The following is a 19,520-nucleotide window of genomic DNA, read 5'->3' on the forward strand; positions in this document are numbered from 1 at the left end:
CTAAAAGGTTAAAATGCCGCTTCTAAGACTCACTCACTGGCGGTAAGAGCTTTAAGTTAAACTATGCAGGTGTTTTGTCCTGCCCCCTTTTGCCTCCAGCCACCACTGGAATGCAGCCCCTAGAAGCTTCAAAATGGCATCAGGCCCTTGGGTTGAAAGTGGTTCAACATCCCTGTTGCAGATGGTCTCTCTCTTGAGTCTACAAGCAGAACCTGAAGAAGGGAAAAACACAAACCACTCAAGACCAGTTTGATTATGAAGGAAATATTTAATTGACTTTGCTTTTTAAAGCCAAAAATCTTAATAGGATACAAACGTTTTAGTTGCAAAGGGGATGACAGGCAGTGCAATGAACAAAAGATGAATATTTACAGCTTAGGGGGAAAAAGAAAAAAAATTAGGCACGAAAGTTATTACATTCATTAGCTTCAGAATTCACAGGAATGGCCTTTAAAAAGGGGTAACAGGAGACACTCCCATTCTTTTAACAGCTTTCCCTAATCTATTGCCCTTCATGTGCGTTGGACTACAACTCCCATCAGGAGTTGTAGTCCAGGACACATGGAGGGCAGCAGACTAGGGAAAACTGCTTTAGCAGGTGCTTGATTTGCAGACGTTAACAACTGTTCATGCGCGAATATTAAAGGCACAGTTGCAGTCTAGGCATTGCTCCTTTCGGTTGGCAACCTGTAGCCATGCTCCCGAAGAAACCAGATCCCCAAGCAAGCAGCTCAGTTGTGCAAAATGTAGTGCACCCCCTTCCTTCCAAAATAGTTTAAGCTAAGGGAACAGGTTCCAAAAAGGGTTCCAACATTTGGAAAACACTCCCAAGTCATGGTCATTTTTCCCTAGGATTACATGGGGCACCAGAAACCGTTTTGGGGGAGAGACAACATTTCAAGAGGCCTCAGCAAAAAGAGCTGTCTCTTCGCCAGTGTTAGGATGTTCATATTCGCAGCTGTCTCCAAAGTTGTGCTAACGTTCAACTTTGTACTCGGTGCAAATCCTGGAGTTATGACAGGGATCGTTCTGTTCGGCAGGATTCTTCCCCAACGCGCCCCCGCACCCTAAAAAAAAACCTCTGCAGGACCTCTATATTAAAATAAAAATTAGGGTGTTGAATAGTATTGCCCAAGTGCACCCCTGGATCTGCCCTACACCTTTGAATTCACGCCTGAAATTGAAAGAAGCAGCCGCCGTAGCTCCTGCTGCCCATTTCTCCCCATTCTTTTTGTGCACTTCTCTGCCTGCGGCCATAGAGGACAGGACTTCAGGTGTGCTGGACTGCAAGACAGCGAGGAGGAACAAAAATGGACAGGAGGAATCACCACTGCCACATCCCTTGATTGGTAAAAAATTATTATAGCGTAGTTCTCTGGGTGGCAATTGAAGCGTGCAATCCGCCTTCCCCAACCTGGTGCCCCCTGGATGTGTTGGGACTACAATTCCCAGCACCCCCATCTAGCAAGGCTGGCTGGGGATGCTGGGAGTTGTAGTCCCAACACATCCAGAGGGTGCCAGGTTAGGAAAGGCTGTGTTAGATGCTCATGTTGATAACCAATTAAGCAATTCTCCTGGAGAGGTGAAACCCAAGAGGTAGGCCATCCTTCAGGACTTGTGTTGAGTCAATTAGGATGAGTCTAGGAGGGATGCGAGCTCACCAGACATGCGTTCTGACGTTCGATTAAGAATTGAACCTGCGTACTGTACAAACCCAAGGAACAGGGGCTCTGCTGGTGAGGAAAATAAAACAAAGCCAAGTCACCTCATTTATGATGCTCAGGATTGCAAGAGAGAAAACCTCTTCCCCTCTCCCCATCCATGGCACAGCACGAAGATGCACGCAGTCCAGTTCAAAACAATCTGTCGACTCGGAAAGGAGGCCTAGGGATCTGACGAATTGGGGGAAAAACCAAAAGAATTCAGGGGGAAAAGGCTTTTTCAAAAAAGTTCCCCAAAAACATCCTGGAAAAAAGGGGGGGTGCTTGTTTTTTAAATCCCGCCCCGCATTTTTTCTGGTTTTCCAGACCATCACATCTCTAGTTAGTTCCATGTAATTCAATGGGACCGACATCTAATTAAGTGTGCTTCAGATTGCTGCCTTAGCCAGCAAAATGGGCACAAATGGGCCTGACAGAGAGCCCAATCTGCCCAAATGTCCCAGTGCGGAAGCCCCATTGCGATAAACAACCAGGCCGTGGTGTAGGCCTACCCTGTCTGCTTCAAGGGGGCTTATGCAGCAGAACGTCACACATGGACCTTGAGAAATAGTAACACATCCTCCTCAACACAGTTGCCATCAGTCCAGAAAGGATTCCCATTCTGCACCGTCCTAAGAGTTTGGCCATCCATTGAGCTAGCTGCACAAGAGCAAAGGATGGTGCATATTTTTAAAAGAGAAAAGAAGATCGATCAGGTCATATACATTTTTCTTCCGTTCAGAAAGGCCACTTCCATGAGTTGTGATTCTTGCTTTCCAGGCCTCTGAAATCGTCACTTGCGTTATAACTTCTAGTTTTCCTTCCTCAAATTACTTGGAGGGGTTTTCCCCGATCCCTGCTTGCACATTTTTTTTACTCTTTTACCATCCTTCCAATTTCCTTATGGTCCCTGCATGATTCAGGTTCCCCTCAGAAAGAGAGAGGTTTCAATCCTCAAAGCAGTTCCCCTCTCTGGCCTCCCAAAACAGAAGTGCTATAAAAGATTTCAGGAATCATGTCCCCAAATTTAAAAGGATGCCTGTGCCTCTGTAAGAATACTGCGCAGTAGAAATTCACTGGTATGCAGTCAAATCTAGATGCATAGGACTACATGTCCCAACCATGCTGGCTGGAAATGATGGGAATGGTAGTCCCACCCATTTGGAGCGCCCCTGTTTGGGTGAGGCTGACGTAGTGTAATACTTGAAAAGCTATGGGGCAGTAAGTGGCAGCCACAGGGATGGTTCGACTACCCTTCCCTCTAAAAATCCAGGCTCGGGTTAAAAGAAAGATGTACTATCGCCGTGTCCGGTTTGACCCTCGGCTCTCGACAAAGTCTCATTAGACGAGGGTTTAGAGACTGGGTTTTTTTTTACCTAGCCCAAGGTGATAGTTGCTGAAAGGCAGCTTTCCCCAACCTCATCCCCCTCATTGTTGTTGGACTACAAGTCCCATTACCGCTGACCATTCAGGCTGGCTCAGGATGATGGCAGGTGCAGCCTAACAATGTCAGGGGGCCTGAGCTTGCGGAAGGGTGCCATAGGGGAAAGAATCCCAGACATCAGGCATTTTTACTCGTGTGTGTGCAACAACAGATGCAACTCCCACAAGGCAAAAATTTCTGGCACATGGTTGTCTAGCTGCATTTCATTTTCAAGGCCTTTATTTGCAATTTGAGACAAGCAGGCAGGCACCTCAGACTGAAATGAGTTTCTGTCCTCAGGATTTGTCAGTGCTCAGATGCCGGGGCAGGTTAAAACTCATCAGCTAGAAATCAGTTCTGTTTGGAGGATCACCCAAACTATGGCTTAGATCAGCCTTTCCCCAACTCCATGTTTTGGACTCCAACTCCCATCAGCCCCAGACAACATGACCAATGGTCAGAGATCATGGAAGTTATAGTCTAAGACATAGGAAGGAAAGGTTGGCTTAGGTGACTGCCAACAAACTCCGGCTTCACACGCTCCTCTGACACATCCAGGAGAAGGAGAAGAGGTGAAAGCTGTTTTTGGTTTAGGACAAAACCACAGATCCACATTACATACGAACTTGGGGAACCGTGCTGTGCTCTAACCAAGGACATCAGACCATGGTTTGATCCTGGTTTGTTTTAACTAACTTCTTAGTCTTTACATTACCTATTTATGTACGGTATTTAGGATTTTAACACAGCTTGGTTTAGAACAAACCAAAGTTCCTAGAGTTTGCACAAAACGCACTCTGCAGTTCGTCATGAAGCAAAAGGTGATACTTTGACTCTCCTCACGCATGCAAGCCCAACGTTCAGATCAGCCTTGCTCAACCCAGCGCACTCGAGATGTGTTGGACTACAGCTCCCATGTTGGCTGGAGATGTATTTCAACACATCTCAAGGGGCCCGGGTTGGACAAGGTTGGTTTAGAGGGTTATATTAACTGGGCCTTCTTTCAAATCCTACTCTGAGGAATTCTGCCAAGCTACTACCACTGACTCAACTAGCGGGAAGCCATCTCCCACTTCCCCCAATTTCTGACATTTCATACCATCAACGCTCAGTTTGGAATAGCTCCCTATGTCGCTTTCCAAAGTGCAGGGCACACCAGGCAGGTTCTCTATCTCCCAGTGTACGTTAAAAGATACAACTGCCTGTTGAAAGGCGGTGGGGGTGCAGGAGGCTATCATTACAAGCAAATACTACAAAGGCACCGGAATGGGAGTTGTAGGAAAGTATCACCACGAAGCCAGCCCCACACTCACTATAAAAAGTCCCACAGGCTACCCAACACAGGCTGCGTCAATGTTTCCAACGTCTCCTACCTTCGGAAAAAAACCCTTTTCCCACTAATCTGCACACTGAGATTCCGCCATGTTCTGCAGAGGATTATGGGACACCTACTAGGTGATCCTACAAGGTCTGTGGGGCCAAACCGTCAGCCCCCCTGTAGCCAGGGCACCTTACGTGCCGACAGTGCCGTGACGCTGCGTCGTGAGGGACAGCCAGCCATGGTGTCTGTTGGGGAAATCCCCATACCACCGTTCCAAGTTTCTCCCGAGGGTTTCCCAGAATGGTTCATTTGGAAACCATCTCTCTAAATGAACACGTGGGTCCAGTTCTGCAGCTGCTTTGCAAGGCACTGCAGGCTTCCTGGTCATGGCACGGAGGGAAATAGGAGCTCTATGAACGCACCGGGGCCCTATTCTAAACCTTGGAGAGGCCGCCAGCTGCCAGCACTCCCTCGCTAGTGGCTGCCTATCAGTCCTCTAGGAAAAGAGGCATGTTGCGCCTGCCGTTTGGCGGAAAGAGTCCACTCCCCATTTCTGCTTCCCTGCAGCCGTCGTGTACAACACTGGTCATAAGATTTAGCAAAGAGATGGGGGGCTCCTCTGTAGCAAGCAGCTCAGACCGACATCCCAAGCGAAGGAGCCAGCGTTCATGCTCAAAACAGCAATGCGTTTCATCACAGCTGCAGCTTTAAAACAATGATAAACCTGGGTTTGCTGCTTGCTTGAGGCTGTTAAAAACAGAGTGGGGAGTGGAAGCATCAAGTAAAACTGACAGGGCTGCATGAGACTGGTGGATCACCGACTCTGCCAGCCTAACGGAACAACGTGTGGGGTGCCTCCTAACCCAATCCCCCCTCCCCAGGTCTAGTACCTGCCTCCTTGCCGTTGAAGGAAGTCACCCAGCATCTGGACCAGTGTATGGCAACAGAGAAGGAGAAAAACATTAATTTCATCTCACCTGTGCAAGCTGGATCATTTCCTCACAAGCCACAGGTTCCCACACAAATTCTCCGTTTAACTAAAGCATTCTTTAGTTCCACTTTCCCCAAGCTGGCACTCTCCAGGTGTGTTGGACTACAATTCCCAGCATGCCCCAGCCAGCCATGTGGGCCTGGGGTGATAGGAATTGTAGACCAACACATCCAGAGAGCCATTTTTCAGTGCTTTACAGAAACATTTGCTCCCCACTGCGAGTCGGGGGAAGGCATAATTCTTCCTGCGCCATCAACAGATCTTCACACAGGCCAAAATTCTTTAACATTAAAACAAAACAAAAGTCGATGAACCTGAATGTACATAGAGACACGGCAAAACAAGTCATATTAAAAAGGAACTAAAGGAAACTCCTCATCTTTGAATCGAGGAAAAGTCAGGAATCACAACAAACTGCCAAGTAAAAACGTCTGTGCCTCTCCCGACCCTGACGTTCTGCTCTCACATTTAAACAGGAGGGAAAGTGTTCTCGTGCAATGCCCCTTGAGAGACCGCAGGACAGTAGCAGGGCTGAGCCCAAGTGTTTGACAATTTATGCTGTAGCTTGAAAGCCTAAAATTAACGAGGAACAAGAGGAAAGCGAACAGCAAGTTCATCAAATGTCCTCGAACACTCCCTGCAAAGACTCTGGATGGAGCTAGACACATCTGGGCAGCCAGCCAATGCTTTGAATCTTTCTGGGGACGGAAGAAAGAGAGAGTTTCTGCAACTGATGAAGCCGCTTCATTGTGGCGCCAGACGGTTCTGACGGAAGAAAATCTCTTAAAAGCCAGGAGGTTTCCGGCCAACACGAGGAGCTTAGTTGAACTCCTCCAAGGGTAAGATGTCACCAGGCAGAGTCCCATTCATCGCCGGGGCAGTCTCAACCCCCAAGTATCCCAGCAGAATCTCACTGCGGCGCCGGGAGAGCTGCAGGATGTCTTCTGCTAGTAATGGCACCGTTGCGTATCTCACAATGTCAAGGTCAAACATGTCTTTCAAATATTGCAGTATCTGGTGCTGGGAGAGAAAGATAAAACAGCAACACAACATTTGTAATAAAAGTGGAGAGCCATCGTATGTGCGTCGATATTCTATAGAGATACATGTGTAAATGTAGATATGATGTAGATATGATGTAGATCTGTATAACAACCAGGGTCCCCAAGCTTTTTGGGTCAGCGGGCACATTTGGAATTTTGAAAGAGTGTCATGGGCGCTCTCACAAAATGGCTGCCATGGGGCAGTTTGCCCATTGGAGGCCCCAGCTGAAGACAGATAAAACTGGCACAGTCGTAATTTATAGAAGAAAATTATACACATTATTATGAACATTAATACCAACAGTATATAATACAGAGTAGTAGCTACATAAATTTGTTGCAGCAAAACAAAAAAGGCATGCTGGGGCATTTTAAAGATTGTGAGCCTAGGAAGCGCCTCATATCAGGTCAACCTATTTATCTAAGGCAGGACTGTCTAGTGGTAGAGCTCTCCATTGTCTCAAGCAGAGAAACGGCCCATGGCGGGCTGGGGGATGCTGGGAGCTCTAGGCCTTTTTTCTGTCTAAGCATGCATGATTGTGGCTTTAAAGATTTTTCTCTTAATGTGTGTGGCAGCACATGAGGCTCAAACAATGAACTCCGCCATCTCCCTCTTTGTCCGTGATGAGCGCTTGGGTCACAATAAATCTGGGGCTGTTGGTCAGTGGCAGCATCAACTGTGCTTTGCAGGCAGGAGGTCCCAGGTTCAATCCCTGGCATGACCCACCAAAAGGGTCGGAGGGTATGGCAAAGATCTTCTTCTGTCTAAAGATGCACAGGATTGCTCCCCAAGACAATTTCAGGAAACTGTGCAATGTTATGAAGAAAATTGGATAAGAACAATTAAACTGTCATTTGCCTCACCATCCCAAAAATTACTGTGCACCCATTCCAGCTAGTTCAGAGGTGCTGAACCTCAAACCTATAGGCCAACTCCATCGCTCCAGGGTTCCCCAGATGGCCACATTCCCTTCCCCTGGCCACGCCCCCTTTTCCTGGACCATCAAACGTGTCCCTGCTTTTGTGCAATTTTTCCCATTCTAAAAGGGTGAATTGCCCCTCCTAAGGCTTCGTTACTGGCAGTAACAGCTTTAAGCTGAAATGCGCTGGCATTTTTGGTATTTTCGCCTCACCCCTTTTCACTTTTGGCCCTGCCCCCTTTTGCCTTGGGCCCTGCCCAGCACTGGAATGCAGCCCCCAAGAGCTGCTGAAAGAGGTTCAACACCCCTGCTTTAGATAAAGCAGTCAACAAATTTTTTTTTTTAAGTTTACCTTGAAGAAGCTGCAAACTTCTGCCAGATGCTCCTTCGGCCCCAGAAACCCAAAAGCCAGCACAGGGCTGACGTGCTCCGATACGGAGTAGAAATGAGAGATGAAGCCATCTGGAACCTGATGCACGGGAGAGAAAACTATGGATTTGTGCCATTTCTGCATCGCAATAGCCGCAACCTGAGACGCACAGACACCACTGTGCCTGCACAGAGCTCAACGCAGGGGTCACGCCACATCTCCCTTTCATTTCTTATATTTCTACACCACCCCATAGCTGAAGCTCTCTGGGTGGTTCGCAAAAAATTAAAAACCATTAAAATCCATTATATACAATATAAAACCATTCATGTCGTAACACAGAACAAATAACACACAGCAGCAACAACATATATATATATATATATATATATATATATATATATATAATCTAAAACAAAAACAATCAGCCAGAGACAATCAAGAGACTCATTAGACGCTGCCAAATGCGGAGAGAAACTGGGGGATGCCCTGTATGCGCAAGTCCAGTTGTGCAGTCTTCAGTGATTTAGGACAGGGAGGCTGCTGGAGTCACAGAGCACCGTACAGGCATGGGAGCCACATTCCACATTCCTCTGGCTTCCAGTTCACAAATCTTGGTCCATGAAACCATCTTGAAACCGTGGTTTGAAGTGGGGGGAAAACCCCATCAGCTGGATCCAGATGTGATCACACTTAGAGCAGACTCATTGAATCAGTGGGACTGAAGTCAGCCATGCCTAACTTAAGTCCCATTGATTTCAAGGAGTCTACTCTCAGTGTGACCAAATCTGGATCCAACCACATAATTACAGAAGACGGTGGTTAGCATTCACCATGACTACAAAGTCAGCGTTCGAAGTGTGGAAGAAGCTTTGTACTCCTCTCTCAGCGTTTCCTTTCACTTACCATTAGAAGTCGCCTCTTGGCTTTCAGAACTGACCAGCAGGCCGTGGCGAGGGCCTGAAATTTAAAAACGAAAACAACTGGGTCAGGCTGCTTATCTGGTTTTGAAAGTAACCTATCTGTATTCTTGAATCGCTACAACCAGGAGTCCCCACATACTGTACGGTTTAGGTCAGGGATGCCGAGCCCATCTGGCAGGCAAGTATGGGCCGCCACCACAATGCGGCCCCCGAGAGCTTTTCCTTAATGGAATTTGGCCCTCGGGCTACAAGAGGTTCGAGATCCCAGGCCAGCCTTCCCCAGCCTGGTGTCCTCTGAAGGTTTTGGGCTACAACTGCGCGGCCTGCATGGCCGTTGGGGGTCGAGTGGGCGCACCGTCTCTTTGAAGCTGTCGGAGAGCCAACGGTTGCGCAGGACAGCAAGCACCGAGGAAGGCGGGTTCTCCAAGTCCTCAAAGGCATCCATGAGGATGAAATCCAACACGATGTCGAAGAAGCTCATGCAAACCACCTGGCCAGAGGGCAGGAGAGACCGGTGAGTTTACAGGCCGCCACAGCCCCGCTGGATCACAGCAGAGGTCACCTAGCCCAGCATTCAGCCTCTTACAACGGCCAACCAGATTTGATTAGGCTGATCTCATGTTATTACATTTGTAAGGCCACCCATCTCCAAATATCCTCTGGGCAACTTACGGAGCTACAATAAAAATGCAGCATAAAAGAGACAGCATAAAACAAGAAGCAGCTCAGGTCCACGCTGGGGCTTACTGGCACCATGATGGGAGATGCCAGGATCAGATGGATCCAAGCCAGCCTGTTAGGAAATTTCACCAGGCATTTTTCCCCTACCTATCTGCAAAGTCTCTCTCTGCATTCATGAGAGCTAAATTTTGCTTTAAATATAGGACATTAGAACCCCTTCATGGATCACTGCCTTGTTGTGGCGAAGGGGCTTGCGTAACTCAGTGAAGCCATAAGCTATGCCGTGCAGGGCCACCCAAGACGGACAGGTCATGGCAGAGAGTTCTGACAAAATGTGGTCCACTGGAGAAGGAAATGGCAACCCACTCCAGTATTCTTGCCAAGAAAACCCCATGGAACGTATCACAAGGCTAAAAGAGATGACGCCGGAAGATGAGCCCCTCAGGTCGGAAGGTGTCCAATACACTACTGGGGAAGAGCAGAGGGTATTTCCAAGTAGCGCCAGAAAGAGTGAAGCAGCTGGGCCAAAGCCAAAAGGATACTCAGCTGTGGATGTGTCTGGTGGTGAAAAGAAAATCCGATGCTGTAAAGAACAATATTGTTTAGGAACCTGGAATGTAAGATCAATGAATCAAGGTAAGCTGGAGGTGGTCAAACATGAGATGGCAAGATTGAACATCGACATCTTGGGAATCAGCGAACTAAAATGGACAAGCATGGGAGACCATCATTAATTCAGGTGACCATCATATCTACTACTGTGGGCAAGAATCCCTTAAAAGAAATGGAGTAGCACTCATAGTCAACAAAAGGGTGGGAAAAGCAGTACTGGGGTACAATCTTAAAAACGATAGAATGATCTCAGTACGAATCCAAGGCAAACCATTCAACATCACAGTAATTCAAGTCTATGCCCCAACCACTGAGGCCGAAGAAGCTGAGGTTGATCGGTTCTATGAAGACCTACAACACCTTCTAGAACTAACACCAAAAAAAGATGTCCTCTTCATCATAGGGGATTGGAATGCTAAAGTAGGAAGTCAAGAAATCACCGGGATAACAGGCAGGCATGGCCTTGGTGTACAAAATGAAGCAGGACAAAGGCTAATAGAGTTTTGCCAAGAGAACACGCTGATCATAGCAAACACTCTTTTCCAACAGCACAAGAGGCGACTCTACACATGGACATCACCAGATGGTCAATATCGAAACCAGATTGATTATGTCCTTTGCAGCCAAAGATGGAGAAGCTCTATACTGTCAGTAAAAACAAGACCTGGTGCTGACTTTGGCTCAGATCATGAGCTTCTTGTTGCAAAATTTCGGCTTAAATTGAAGAACGTAGGGAAAACCACTAAACCATTCAGGTATGACCTAAATCATATCCCTTATGAATAGATGAGGAGGTGAGGAATAGATTTCAGGGATTAGACCTGATAGACAGAGTGCCTGAGGAACTATGGACGGAGGTCCGTAACATTGTTCAGGAGGCAGCAACTCAATCCATCCCAAAGAAAAAGAAATGCAAGAAACCAAAGTGGCTGTCTGAGGAGGCTTTACAAGTAGCTGAGGGAAGAAGGGAAGCGAAAAGCAAGGGAGAAAGGGGAAGATATATCCAACTGAATGCAGATTTCCAGAGAACAGCAAGGAGAGACAAGAAGGCCTTCTTAAATGAACAATGCAAAGAAATCGAGGAAAACAACAGAATGGGAAAGACTAGAGATCTCTTCAAGAAAATCGGAGATCTCAAAGGAACGTTTTGTGCAAAGACGGGCATGATAAAGGACAAAGAAGGCAGGGACCTAACAGAAGCAGATGAGATTAAGAAAAGGTGGAAAGAATACACAGAAAAACTATACAGGAAAGATCTTAATGTCCCTGATAGCCATGATAGTGCGGTCACTGAACTTGAGCCGGACATCCTAGAGAGTGAAGTCAAGTGGGCCTTAGGAAACATTACTAACAACAAAGCTAGCGAAGATGACAGTATTCCAGCTGAGCTATTTAAAATCCTAAAAGATGATGCTGTTAAAGTGCTGCACTCAATATGCCAACAAATTTGGAACACTCAACAGTGGCCACAAGACTGGAAAAGGTCAGTTTACATTCCAATTCTAAAGAAGGGCAATGCCAAAGAGTGTTCAAACTACCGTACAATTGCGCTCATTTCACATGCCATCAAGGTGATGCTCAAAATCCTACAAGCTAGGCTTCAGCAGTATGCGAACCGAGAACTACCGGAAGTACAAGCTGGGTTTCGAAGAGGCAGAGGAACTAGAGATCAAATCGCCAACTTTCGCTGGATCATGGAGAAAGCAAGAGAATTCCAGAAAAACGTCTATTTCTGCTTCATTGACTATGCTAAAGCCTTTGATTGTATGGATCACAACAAACTCTGGCAAATTCTTAAAGAGATGGGGGTACCAGACCACCTTACCTGTCTCCTGAAAAACCTGTACGAGGGTCAAGAAGCAACAGTAAGAACCAGACATGGAACAACCGATTGGTTCAAAATTGGGAAAGGACTACGACAAGGCTGCATATTGTCGCCCTGCTTATTTAACTTATATGCAGAGTACATCATGAGAAATGCTGGGTTGGATGAATCACAGGTCGGAATTAAGATTGCCGGGAGAATTATCAACAACCTCAGATACGCAGATGATACCACCCTAATGGCAGAAAGCGAAGAGGATCTAAAGAGCCTCTTGTTGAGGGTGAAAGAGGAGAGTGCAAAAGCTGGTTTGAAACTCAACATTAAAAAAACAAAGATCATGGCATCTGGCCCCATCACTTCCTGCCATATAGAAGGGGAAGAAATGGAAGCAGTGACAGAGGTTATTTTCTTGGGCTCCAAGATCACCGCAGATGGTGACTGTAGCCATGAAATTAAAAGACGCTTGCTCCTTGGGAGGAAAGCTATGGCACACCTAGACAGCATAGTAAGAAGCAGAGACATCACCTTGCCGACAAAGGTCCGTCTAATCAAAGCTATGGTTTTCCCAGTAGTAACGTATGGCTGTGAGAGCTGGACTATAAGGAAGGCTGCGCGCCGAAGAATCGATGCTTTCGAACTGTGGTGCTGGAGAAGACTCTCACGAGTCCCCTGGACTGCAAAGAGGTCAAATCAGTCAATCCTAAAGGAAATCAACCCTGAGTGCTCATTGGAAGGACAGATAATGAAGCTGAAGCTCAAATATTTTGGCCACCAAATGCGAAGAGAAAACTCCCTGGAAAAGACCCTGATGCTGGGAAAGACTGAAGGCAAAAGGAGAAGAGGATGGCAGAGGATGAGATGGCTAGATAGCATCACGGATGCAGTGAATATGGACTTGAGTATGCTCCGGGAGAGAGCGCAGGACAGGAAAGCCTGGCGTGCTATGGTCCATGGGGTCACGAAGAGTCGGACACGACTGAACGACTGAACAACAACAACAACAAGAAGCCAAGATTCTCCGGATGCTGTATTTTACGCTCAATAGAAAGTTCCATGTTAACTACAACAACGCACGGGGTCCAGTACAGTAGGGGTGGACAGAAGGTAGATCTCGAGATGTTTCGGACTTCAACTCCCACAAGCTCCTGCCAGCATGGCCAACGGGATGCTGGGAGATGAAGTCAAAACAACATCTGGAGATTTACCTTCTGCCCACACCTGTCTTACGCAACCACCAGTCCACCTGCAGCGTTTCTCCAGGGCCGGACCACCTGAAAGCGCCTATGTCAAGGATAATGGCCTGTTTCCCACCAGGAGACCAGGCCTGGGCGTCCCGTCCCAGGCACCCACCTGGAATAGCATGTTATTTGCCAACTCCTTGGCCCTGTTGCTCAAGGCCAGGCTCAGTCCCTGTTAATTGGGAAACAGGTAACATCTGGCCTTGGTGGGAAGATCCTACCTCTTCTGGACGAAGGTGGTCCTGAGCTGGAGCTTGGCTAAAGGAAAATCTGCCCAGGGTGTCTGGGGCTGGGCCTTAAAAGGAGGTTGAGGGAGGGGTGGGGTGTCTCCCTTCGTCATGGTGGTCTTGGACCTGCTGCCGCCTGGGCACTATCGTGGGAGGCCCATACCTTGGTACGTGGACAGACAGGCTAGCCAGTTTGGTTATTTTGCTTGGGGGTGTGATATAAAGGCTCTCTGTATACACTTTAGTTTTCCTTGCAAGTTTTCAGCTTTGTAATTCTATGTACAACCTACCACCTCTAGTTCTCCCGTTCCCTGCCTCCCTTTTCCCTTTTCCATTTAATAAGCAGTTATTCAGCGCCACGTGAGTGTGCTCCTTTCTGCCCAACCTCAGTGCTAAATTCAGTGCCTCTTGGCAAGAGAGGGAGGTTACTGGGTGTGTTGGGGGGCTTGAGGCCAGGTTTGGCCTGTCCTACCTTGCAGGGACGTTGGGGTTAGCCTCAACGCTCCTTCACAGCCTGTCATTTCAAAGAGAAAAGAAACTCCACAAACCCCGCGTCCCTCCAGCTCCTTCTGCGTTGTCGGCCAGGTCTCCTGCCTCAGTGTGTAGCGCAGCATCTCACTGTAGCTTTCGAGGAAGCCCTTGGTGTTCTGGCGGGGAAGATAAGGGAGCCGATTTCGTTGCTGCTAGCAAAGTCGATACTGGGATGCGCCGCGGGGTTTCGTAAGAGCGGCAGTTAAGCCTTTGGCAGCAGCTTGCTGAGTTGCCTTAACGCAGTGGTGTTGAACCTCGGGTCCACGGTCCGAATCTTGCCCGCTTGGGCTCCTCAGATGGCTGCACCTCTTTTCCCCTGATCCCCACCCTTTCCCACAACCACCAACTGTTTCTTGATGTCCTAGCTTTTGTGTGGTCCCCACTCCTATTCTTAAAAGTTGAAATGCTTCTTGTAAGGCTTAGTTACTGGCACTAAGCTGAAATATGCTGGCATTTTTGCCTTAAACCCCACGCACCACTGCAATGTGGCCCGCAAGAGCTCCTCCAGAACAGAATTTGGCCCCCGTACAGAACAACATTCAGCACCCCTGCCTTAACATCACAAAGGGCGGAAGGGCTCAATTGGGGCCAATCCAACACGTGAGGTGGCCCTCAGCATTGTACACCTTGGTGGGCGGGGGTGGGTCCTGGTAGGCCTACTTGGCAGGAGTGGCGGGCAATGGCAGTGCTCTGCGCAGCCCCCAACGGCACAGACACCTGCTCTGGGCTCCCCTTTAGATTCCCACCCTCCTCACGCAGCGCTCTAGCTGCCATTTAAATTTCCCACAATGCCCCTGATAGAGCATCAGCATGGGGTATTGTGGGAAAACAACACTGAAAGGGCAGCTAACCCAGCCAGTGCACCTGCTCGGAATGCCAGCGAAGAAAGCTTTTGCCTGACGAGCGACCGCTAAGCTGCCTCTCCCTGCAACAGGGCCTCTTACCTTCTCGGCCTTGGTGATCAGCCCCATCATCATCTGTTTCCCCACCTCCCCGAAAAATGACTGGTTGCTGTCCAATTGAAGAAGCTCCTGAGGAGAGACCAGCGGGGGAAAAAAAACTCTTGGCATGGACAGGGAAGAAGACACCAGAGCCATCCCGGGAAGCCATCAAAGATAGTGAGACGCCTTCAACTCGGGCAGAGTAGCGGAGTACCCAGTTATCAGAGGCAGCATGCCTCTCTAGACCACTGCTGGAGGGTGCTGTTGCACTCGTGCCCTGCTTGTGGGCTTCCCACAGGCTTGGCCACTGCATGGATAGAACCCTGGGCCAGGCAAGCCTTTGGTCTGATCCAGCAGGGCTCTCATGGACTATTTGTCCATCCAGGACGGTCTACTCTGTCTAGCAGGGGCTCTACGGTAATTCAGAAAGGGAAGGGTCCTTTCCAACCCTTTTCTACTGGAGATGCCAGAGATTAGGAACATTGGAAGCAGCCTCATACTGGCCTGGTTTGCACTGCATGCTAACCCATGGTTTATTTAAACCATGGTTTGTTGCCCTACCATGGTTTGTTTAATCGTCTGGCAGACGATCTAACAAACCACGGTTTGTTTTCTCAGTCCCTGGCTTGTGGGTTTCTCTCCTCCTTTCCCCGCTCCCTCCCTGCAGCCCAAATGCCTTTGCGGCCCTGCAGCACTGGCATATAAAGTGGCTGGGGGTTTTGACCGCTGCCTCTGGAGCCTGGCAAAACAACCCACGAACCCTGAGGGTCCCACCTCAAATCACTCAACGTTCTGTTGTCCCAGGATCAGGCACGGCAGTCCGGCCAGGGAAGGGTACATACAGCAGCTGCATGAGCACCACTGCTAAGCTACGATCCTTCCCCTCCAGGCGTAGGGCCGACACAGTTGGGAGGAATCCAAAGGGATCTACCTGAAAAGCTTGTCGGACACAGTGCAGCTTTGCCAGGAAGTCATGGTCATTGTAGCAGCCAAGAAGCTCTGTTCTAGAAGACGAGGAGAAAGAGAAAACAGGGTGTTCGCACACTCCAGCAACGCACATCAGCCCCATGTCCCAAGGCCTTCAACAGTCAAATGCTGATTCTGAAGCACTTCTACAGCAACTTAGGGCTTGAAAGCAGCACGACCGTTCTCATATCATTTCCCTTCCACGCCCACAAGGAGGAGGAAGGATTCCACAAAGCGATCACAAGAAGTGCCTTGGCCTGGTAGGCAGCACAGATTCTTCCATGTTCAACCCACCCCTGCCCAAGCCTTTATTCCAGGGGAGGACCTTCGGGGATCAGGGGTCTGCACTGCCCCTTGGGACCCCATTGAGGGCCATACCCCTGCCTCCCACCGTTGAGCTGTCTAAATATGGCGACAGGGTGGCAAAAAAGCGGCCATTTCACTTGAAAACAAGACGTGCAGAGGATGCATACCTTGTTTGGAAGCAAAACTGCACACCCATATGCCTTGCTTGAAAATAAAATTGTGGCTCTTTTGCCACCATCGTCCAGCAAATTTGGCAGCAGTGGGTGGGCTGCTGGGGCCACAAAAAAGGCCGGGGGCCGTATGTGGCCTGAGTGTTGTCCACCCCTGGTTTATTTGCTTACCAGACCCCTCTGGCGTTGCATTCAGTTAGGGCTGACACTACCAACAGGCTCACGGTGCTGTGAACATTTAATTGTTGTGATCTGCACAGAGAGCTTTGGCTACTGGGTGGTACAGAAATGTAATAAAAAAAAATTAAGTGTAAAGGAGATCAGAGCAACCTAACTGGGGCTCCCAGTGGCCTCCCGTCCTGACACGGATCAAGTCCGCACTGACGTCGCTTCAACAGCGTTAGAGCAACAGGAGCTACCAAGCCCGCTGGCCCAGATCCAGATGCTGCTGCCCCCTCACTCACCGGAAAGTCCTGCATGAAATCCTTCCTTCTTTCACCAGCTGTAAGGCTTCTTCATAGGCAGCAGCTGGCTTGGAGAGCGGGAATGGCGTTTCCCTGATTTGCAAGGAGTCAAAGAGCTGTGCCAAAGGCAAAAAGCAAGAGAGGCCTGTAGCCTTAATGCCAGCAGTTCCAAAGACTTGGGCCATACTGAGCAACGTGGTTGTGACCAGGTCAAACTTCTCCATGCTGATCCATGCTTCTGTAACTTCCAGGCTAGACTACTGCAGTGTGCTCTACGCGGGGCTGCCCTCGAAGATTACTTAGGAGCTTCAACTGGGGGCAAATTCTGTGGCATGCTTCCTAAGGGTGTTGGGAGGCAGGCACATATCCAGCCCATTTCATGCCAGCTGCGCTGGTTGCCAGCTTGTTCACAAGCCCAATTCAAGGTGCGACTTTGAACCTTTAAATCAGGGGTGCTGAACCTTCGTTCTGCCAGATGGCCGAACCCCATTTCAGAGAGGGTCTCGGGGGCCACACTGCAGCAATGGGCAGGGCTGAAGGGAAAAGGGGCAGGGCCGCAAGCAAAACAGAGGGAGGCCAAAAATGCAAGCATATTGTAGCTTAAAACCCTTCCTGCCAGTAACTAAGCCTTAGTGAGAGGCATTTCGACCTTTTAGAATGGGGAAAAACCAATCAGCAATCAGGGGAGTAGGACATGGCCATCTGCACAACCCCGGAGACCCACACTGGGGTCCCAAATGGATCAGATTTGGTCCCCATGTGGGCTTGATGTTCTGCACTCATGCTCTAGCGTCTGCTTTCCTCTCTGAGCACTGTGGGACTACACAGCCCTGCTCTGGCACAGCTTCCTCCCAGGCAGAGGAAGAAAAGGAGCATTCCGAAAAGGCCATCTGACTTTGTTTTGTCCCAGGGAGGCCAGGCAGTCCTATTGCAAAGGCGCTCTTTTAGCTGCTAATTCCCCCCCCCCCCAATATGACATATGCCTTTCCCTGCCAAACCACCTCTTTTTCTGTGTACACAGGACTTAACAGGTCAGTCTGTACTCACCAAAGAATACAAACGGGACACAACATTATAAAAAACGGCAACAATTCGAAACCAATGAGGGAACATTTTCCTCTCCCAGGACACTCCGCTGCCGACCAGAAAGTCACCATTCTTCCACAAACGAACTTCAAAAAGGTAACTCCAGCAGGAGATTGCTGGAAAAAAATTCTAGTTCTAGTTCTGCAAATTTGGTTTCATCCATTTAGGGCTCAATTTAGAGCAGGTCTCCCACCCATATAGCATAGCAAAGTGGGTGAGATTGCACAAAGTCATCAGTGATGGCTGTTGCGAATAGATATTCTGTTCCTCCTGTATAGGTTTGAGTTCTTCCTTCTGGGAAATGAATTACTTTTCTTTTCGCCTCACCTGTTTTCTTTCAGGGAAATTAGCATTTTGTGACCAGCCATGCCAACTGAGGCAGCCATTTTATGAATGGGCAAGTCCCACCCCCCAGCGCAACCATTTTGTGAGAGCACCCACAATGCTCTCTCAAAATTCCAAATGCGTCCACCAACCCAAAAAGGGTTACAGACCCTGTGATTCTCAGAAACGTGCTGGGTTTCCACAACAGGACATTTTCTGTGGCGGACGAGCCAGTGTAGAAAGGAGTCCCTTCAGGAAGCAACTTCCATCGTCACAGAGTCAGAGTCACCTCAGCCGCAGAGAAGAAGGAGTCCTCGGAGGTCAAGCTGTCTTCTTCGTCGTCAGCCCGAAGTCTCAGAGACTCCTCGGTCAGGGGGAGCATAAGGGCTCTCTCTGGCAATGACAGAAAAAACGGGGTGGAATAATAGGTCTGCTGGTGTGACAAACCGCACCGGACCCAACTAGCTGAGTTCCTCACAAACAGGGAACCTTTGGAACAACCAATATCTTATCATAACTTCGCCAAAATAGGTATAACTGAATTACAGTGCAATCCAATACATGTCTACTCAGCAGTAAGCCCCACTGAGTTCGTTGGGACTTACTCCCAGGTAAGGGTGTATAGGTTTGCAACTTTAGTTGCATATCCTTTCCCTGGGTTGTATCCAGTGCTAGCTTTAATTACAGTACATCCATTGAGACGACTGGGACCACTTAGTCATGACTAAATCACGCCCCATTCAACGGATCTACTCTAAGTAGGACTGTAATTTGGGATACAGCCCCGCTGACACCGCCTCCATTTGTGCCCCCGTCCCCCTTGCATCCCTCTGCTGTTTCCTTGTGTCTGTTTTGAGATTGTAAGCTCCTAGCGACAAGAGAGCTGTCAACTCTCTTCTTTGTAAAGCACAGTATACATCAGGGGTGCCCAACAAGCTATTTCTGGCGGCCCAACAGAACCCACCCCCCTGCATCTGCTGCAGGGGTTTCCCATGCTAGCAATGGAACAACTTCCTTATCTCCCATCTCTGGGATCCCCAAACTTGCGAGCGTGTGTCCCCCTGCTGCCGCCTGATGGGGCCCCCAGGGCCAAAGACATTGCGCACCTCTGATGGACATGAAAGGCACAGCTTAAATCATCAATAGTAAGTCTAAATGCCTGGGAGCGAGGCAACATTTTCACCTGGAGCCTGGCAAAGCTCTCTAGGGGAGCAATTCCCACCGCCAAGAGGCCACTAAAGAAAAGGCCCTGTTCCAGGGCGCCAGCCACCTTCCTCGCCCCTAAAGGTGGGGCTCTGTTAGCTTGGTTAGAAATTCTTCGCCTGGCTGTTGGGAACGACCTTGTGCACCATTTCAGAAACGTTTTCTTTGCTGTACTGACGTATTTCTTTCGCAAACCGGCCAAGGAGCCATTTTGGCTGAAGGGCGGTACAGAAATGTCCCAATAAATAAATGAAT

The 19,520-nt window shown here is 48.7% G+C and overlaps 1 protein-coding gene across 6 annotated transcripts in view; it reads right to left on the bottom strand.

Annotated features, from left to right (window-relative positions):
- Positions 1-251: 251 nt before the first annotated feature.
- MIGA2 (mitoguardin 2) overlaps positions 252-19,520 on the bottom strand; it is a 39,150-nt gene continuing 19,881 nt past the window's right edge. For 4 of the 6 annotated variants that reach the window (XM_084820917.1, XM_084820916.1, XM_084820919.1 and 1 more), the window contains 9 exons: positions 18,352-18,455; positions 16,653-16,768; positions 15,678-15,750; positions 14,750-14,836; positions 13,823-13,921; positions 9,047-9,181; positions 8,675-8,728; positions 7,751-7,867; positions 262-6,455 (listed from right to left, as the gene is read on the bottom strand). In XM_084820917.1, the coding sequence (XP_084677043.1) occupies positions 6,255-6,455; positions 7,751-7,867; positions 8,675-8,728; positions 9,047-9,181; positions 13,823-13,921; positions 14,750-14,836; positions 15,678-15,750; positions 16,653-16,768; positions 18,352-18,455 (986 nt within the window). In that variant the 3' untranslated portion in view covers positions 262-6,254. Of the gene's footprint in view, positions 6,456-7,750; positions 7,868-8,674; positions 8,729-9,046; positions 9,182-13,822; positions 13,922-14,749; positions 14,837-15,677; positions 15,751-16,652; positions 16,769-18,351; positions 18,456-19,520 lie in introns of all 6 variants that reach the window. The other 2 variants (XM_084820915.1, XM_084820920.1) reach the window with 2 other exon arrangements.

Source organism: Heloderma suspectum, chromosome 14 (genome assembly GCF_057233095.1).
Source record: "Heloderma suspectum isolate Gila_16-S chromosome 14, 16-S_ref, whole genome shotgun sequence".
NCBI classification, from domain to species: Eukaryota; Metazoa; Chordata; class Lepidosauria; order Squamata; family Helodermatidae; genus Heloderma; species Heloderma suspectum.